Genomic DNA, 5653 nt, shown 5'->3' on the forward strand with positions numbered 1-5653 from the left:
TCACACTTGTTATTCTTTGGACCCACCCACTCTTAGTAAATCGTTATAGAATATGCTATAGTGGTCTGCCCAACACCCCTCCGCCCCCACACCACCCCCCCCCACCCCCGGCCCCAGTCCACCCAGGACTAAACCTTGGCGGTCAAAGGTTCTCAGCAGAGTTTCTCTCTAGAAACTGTCCTTTCCTGAAGAAAGCTACCTGGCCCAAGATCACTCCTCTCCCCCTGTGCCAGCCTATAAGAAATGACTGGTGACTTCAGGGTCACGTGGACCTGCTCTCTTGCTTTGATCTGGGACATCTTTACGGGGCCATCCCTGCTCCAGTGCTCTCTGGGGCACCCGCTGAGACTTCTCGTGCGATGGCAGTGTGACCTTCAACTCTTACCTCTGCCCAGTTCTGCTTCCTTCACTCCTCAACCAACTTATAAACACAAAACTCCACCTCAGCGTCTGTTCCTTGGAGATCCCATGGTTGTGCAGCCCTCAATATTGTCTAATGCTCATCAGTGCACACATTTTAATAAAATCTCATGCCAAAAGATGCACATTGTGAAAAATATTGAAATAAAAACCTGGAGCATAACATTAATGAACAGAACAGATCATCCATCGGACTAATATTTGCATTGCCTTAATAGAACCGTCTCAGTTCTAAAACCGTGATTTCACATGTATCTTTATCGAAATAAAACTATACGCTCACTTAAATATTCCATTTTCTCATGACTACTGACTCTGTTTTCCAATACAGAAGTCTTTCCGTGTAAAAGTTATTTCAAGGCTTGCATGAAAGAGAACATTCTAATCCAAATAACAGAGTATTTAATCATTTGCATTATCAATGCAGGATCAGGAAGTCGGAGGTAAGCTGAAAGCAGGCATACAATAAGAACTTGCTTCGCTAATAAGAACAATCATTAAAAGGTGAAAATGACCTTAATTTCTAAAAAGGAAGGGTATTAGCTAACTCCTGAATTACGCATAGGGACCTCCACGCACAGAAAATATGGCCTAACAGTCACCTCTCTCAGGTGAAAAGCATGTCGTGTGGCATGGGTCCTTCATTTAAACAAAAGACAAAGCTAAAACGCATCCTCCTGAAATTCCACCCCAATTAGCCATATCTGAATACTAAAAGACCACATGCTGTAAAGCAATTAAACGTGTTATGTTTACACAGGCACTTAATACATAAGAAGAGCAGAGGACAGGGGACCTGCAACCTAGTTATTTTTTGTCATGACCCCATGGACATTTCAACAGTTTTGCACTCTCGAGGCACTAACTGACAATAATTCAACATTTAGATAAGAGTCATTTATTCAATTAATATCCACCCCTCTCAAAAATGGTTAAAAGAAATGCGCTGAAATTTTTACAGATAGGAGAACTTGCATCAAGGCCAAATGTAAAATGTTAATATCCCGAGGTAAATTTAAGATACTCTGAGGGATTTAAGATAACGTTTCTGATTTTTTTTTTTTTTTTTGTCACCCTTGGCACGAATTACTAAAATACGCTCTTTCAAATTGCCTTTGACAGCTTTCACCTATGGCTTTCGCACTTATCTGAATGACTTTTTGTTTTCACTCCACAAAAACAATTTTATTAGCCCAGTAAGCGAAGTCCCCGTCCCTTTCCACCCCCAGCCCCCTCGAAAGGATAGGGTTGAGTAAAGGAGAAAGAAACCTGCGGTGGAAATGCGTCCTAACCCTCACGAGGTTAGACTGAAGGCAGGGACAGGGGCTGTGCAGATAGGTGGCCAGAGGTGGGGGGAGGGGGGTATCAGACCAGGATGGCCGCAGAAGAGGGAGAGGAGGATGGGGAGGGCAATGGATCTATTGAAGACCCAGGAAAAACAAAGGGGGCTGGGGCTATGGAGCCAAAGGATGTGGGAAGCGTGAGGCTGGAGCCCAAAAGCGGGGTCCGTTCTGTGGCGGGCCGGTCCCTTGGCTCCCCTTCCTCATCACCTGCTTGCCCCGGAGTTTCTCCCTCCTGTTCCCCGTCTCCAGGGCCGCTATGAACAGGCTGCTTGCAGACGGGGCAGGTCTTCCGGGTCTGGGTGAGCCAGGGGTCCACACAGCGGCTGTGATAAGCATGGGCACAGGGAAGGACCCTCAGCTTGTCTCCGTCCTCATACTCGTCCAGGCAGATGGCACAGACCTCATACCGGTCTCCCCTCTGATAGTCGTGTGTAGGAACCCGCTTCAGTTGCTCTTTGGTCAGTCGATTCCGCTGGAGACGTTTCTGGTGCTGGATGAAACGAACTATCAGCCCTGCTGCCACGGCCAAAATCAGCAGTCCCACCACCCCCGTGAAAGGGATGAGGCAATAGCCCAGGAGGAAGTTATTGTCTGGGACCAGGAGCACTTGCACTCCCTTCTCATAGACGTCCAGAGCACGCAGGTACCTGGAGCTCCTTTCCCCAACGAACACAGACGGGATCCAGATCTGCTGCTGGACCTCCTCGCTGCTCCACACCATAGTCAGCAGTTCATTGGAATTTACATTGTGTACCACGGCGGCCCCATACCCAGCCTTCTGAACGTTCAGGACCTTGAGGTCGAAGTTGCAGTCGTATCTTCGGAGAAGTGCAACGAAGACCGATCCGTTGGCCGCGACCGGGGGTGGCGGGGCAATGGGCACGCAGGCGTTGGCGGGCTGGGCCTCCACAAGTAACCCGTGAAGTCCCTCGTGGCTCAAGGCAGCCCCAAAGAGAGCCGGCAGGTCTGCAAAGTCCGTGCTGTTATTGCGGCCTGAAGTGGCTCGAACGAGCCCCCGGATGGGGGCCGCTCCCCACAGCACGGTGGCTCCCAGCATGGGAAGCAGGAAGGCCGCGGGGTGCATGGCGGCGGGAGGCGAGACTAGAGGAGACCTAGTCCGGTAGCAGGTGCAGAAGAGGGGCTCTGTGTCCTCTCTCTGCCCTTCCTTCAGCGTCCCCGGAGTCCAAACATGCCCGGGTCCCACCTTCCCAGCTACACGGGGGCGTGAGGCAGGAGCCTCACCTTGGGGAGCGAGATACTCATCCAGTTCGGCGAAACTAGGACACTAAAAGCATTCTTTTCTACTCTAAGGATAAAACAAGGAAAGGGGGCAAAGGCGAGCACAGGCTACAGGAAAACTTCCAGAAGAGGAGGAGAGCTCAAGGAAGTGGAACTTCCAGCCAAGTAGGCGTCTTCCTATTTCCGGGAAAATGGTCTCTTTTAAAGAAAAGTCAGGCCCCTTCCGGCGTGGGGGCCGGCTCTCCAAATGAAGGACTTCCGGTGCTCGGCTCCTCCCTCTGGCTGCTGCAGCTGTGGTTACTTCAGGTCTCGCGAGAGTGCTCGCCGCGTTTCCATCCCACCCGCTGAAGGCTGGGTGTGCCTCTCGTGAGACCTTTTAACACTGGCTTGTCTGGCGCCCCCAGTCTCACTTTGAGGCAGGCCAAAGCAAAAAATGCGTAGCAGACTGTTACTTTCAACGTCGATTTTAAGATCGATGAATCCAATTTGAGAATGCACGTCAGTATCTACGAGTGTCAGGCCTACGTGGTAAACAAGTGGTGAAATCTGAGACGATTCACAAATAAATGCCACCGTATGATGCAAATAACCAAGAATCGTCTATGTGTAAAAGAACTTAACAGTTTAAGAATTTTATCCCAGTAACTCAACACAGTCTTTGAAACTGGTAAGTTTCTACTTCCATTTCAGAGACAGTATAGATGTGTCCCTAAAATCTCCATAAAATCTTACTTCTTCTGAGGACCAGTGTAGGCTAGAGGTTAACCTGCTGGGTGTTTGGATGATAAATGTTTCTAAACTGTTATAGAGGCCTGGAGAATATGTTATGGAACTGGATCCCTAAAACCAACGAAATAAATCGATTATAAGATTGTGGGAAACCAAGACAGATTCTTTCTTGTGAGCCCATTTACAAATATCCATTGGTTCTCAGACTTTACATTTCCATACAGCTGCCCTTTCTGTCTTTAAGTGCTATCCCCAGAAGTCAAAACTTAGATTAGAAAAGGAAATTATAGGCCACTTTAAATAAAGATGTGCCTGATTGGCCGAGTCAGAAATGGAAAGGTTTTATTCTGAGTACACTGCCCAAGTCGTCCCTCCAGACTTGGGTGGCCACCTTCTCACATGACAGGATTATCCTGCCATATTTGTACATTGGTTCCATTGGCCAAAATCTTCTTTCGGACTTGTTTCATCTTTATTTTCTGTGTCTTCTGTCTTCTGTGTCTTATTTTCCCTGTGTCTTCCAATGTGGGAGTATAATGGGTTATTACAGGCCATTCATCCTGCTTCGACTTAATCTCTCTCGGGTGAAGCACAAAACAATAAGCTCTAAGTACATCTACATCTGAAGACGGATGCTATACCATTCCTTCAGAATGTTTAAAATGGGGCAGAGGAGAGGACACAGCAGCCCCAAACTGGTCCTATTGGCATTAGCTACTCACTGACCTTAGCCTAAAAAGATGGAAAGTACTGAGAAGTTTTCTCCAGAGTGAGTTAGCAGTGAGCTGTGCTGATCCACAGACACCCACGGGGAAGCAGACGTGATGTTTCCCCTTAACCTCAAGCCAAAGAAAAGTGACTTGAGAAATTCAAGGCCTAGAGGAAAGGAGAGGGCAGTGCATTGGGTCAAGCTGCGTTTCCACACCCAGAGAAGTTTCTCAAAATCCAAACATGGATCTTGCCATGGGAAACCTTTAAAAAGAAATTGCCTGGAGGGTTCTGTCCGAAAGGGCAGAGGGACAGCACGACAGGATGGACACTAGAAGCGACCTAAAGGCCAGAAGAGCTGTCACAGATGGCCAGCCCAGGAAAGGTACCGGCCTCATCAGGTGAGCAGCAGAGAGAAGATTCAGGAGAAAAATATTGCCGAGAAATACACCAAAACACTCACCGGGTAAGAGGAAAGGGGTCAGTTTGGGATAATTTGCCGAGCCATACCAGAAGGTTACCACACTGGCCACTTGTGATTACTCCCCCTGAGGCCAATCCTAGAGAAGTCAAGAGCAGAACCTAACTGGAGCAGGAGGGAAGCAAAGACAAGAGAAGCCAGGAGGACCCGCCCCCAAATACCCGGAAATTCAAGTCTGAATTAGAACCGAGCTGGGGGAGGAGAGTCTATGTAATGAGTCTGGGATTTTATACTACATCAGAATACACTAGAAGGATGCAACTGTCATTCTGGACTGAATACTTAAAGTGATCCAAGGCCCGGATGCGTTCAGGTTTTTCTAGTTCTGGAGTTTATCAATTTGGAAACCTTCTCCAATAAAAACAAAACAAAACAAAATTGTGGTTTCAAAATCAGAAACAGAGCCTTAGAGAGGCCTATGCAAGCAGAGGGCCATGAAACAGTCTCCCAGCTCAGGGGAGCAAGAATCGTCTCTATAGTCTCTAGTACAAGGATTTTGTCCCAGAAATAAAGTTGCTGTGGAGGAAATCTTTTTACCATAAAATTTGCGTTAGATATATATTTTATACACACACATATTTTATAGGTAATATACATTATCTCTAGAGATGTACTTAATTATATACACACAAATATGTAATTTGAAAATAACTATCAAGTTAAGTTAAATACAAATTCATTAGCTTAACCTATTAAGATTTCTTCATTTTGTAGTTAGGTACTCCAGATAAAA

At 47.1% G+C, this 5653-nt stretch overlaps 1 protein-coding gene across 1 annotated transcript; it reads right to left on the minus strand.

Annotated features, from left to right (window-relative positions):
* Positions 1-367: 367 nt before the first annotated feature.
* Positions 368-3336, minus strand: LOC122228031 (E3 ubiquitin-protein ligase RNF167-like). The gene has a single exon (XM_042952873.1). The coding sequence runs from the start codon at positions 2845-2847 to the stop codon at positions 1786-1788; it is 1062 nt and encodes a 353-aa protein (XP_042808807.1). The 5' UTR covers positions 2848-3336; the 3' UTR covers positions 368-1785.
* Between the last annotated feature and the right edge of the window lie 2317 nt (positions 3337-5653).

This window comes from Panthera leo, chromosome A1 (genome assembly GCF_018350215.1).
Source record: "Panthera leo isolate Ple1 chromosome A1, P.leo_Ple1_pat1.1, whole genome shotgun sequence".
Lineage (NCBI taxonomy): Eukaryota > Metazoa > Chordata > Mammalia > Carnivora > Felidae > Panthera > Panthera leo.

What these genes read in the sequence shown, in the direction of transcription:
- LOC122228031 (XM_042952873.1), bottom strand. Translation starts at nt 2,847, where the DNA reads ATGCACCCCGCGGCCTTCCTGCTTCCCATGCTGGGAGCCACCGTGCTG.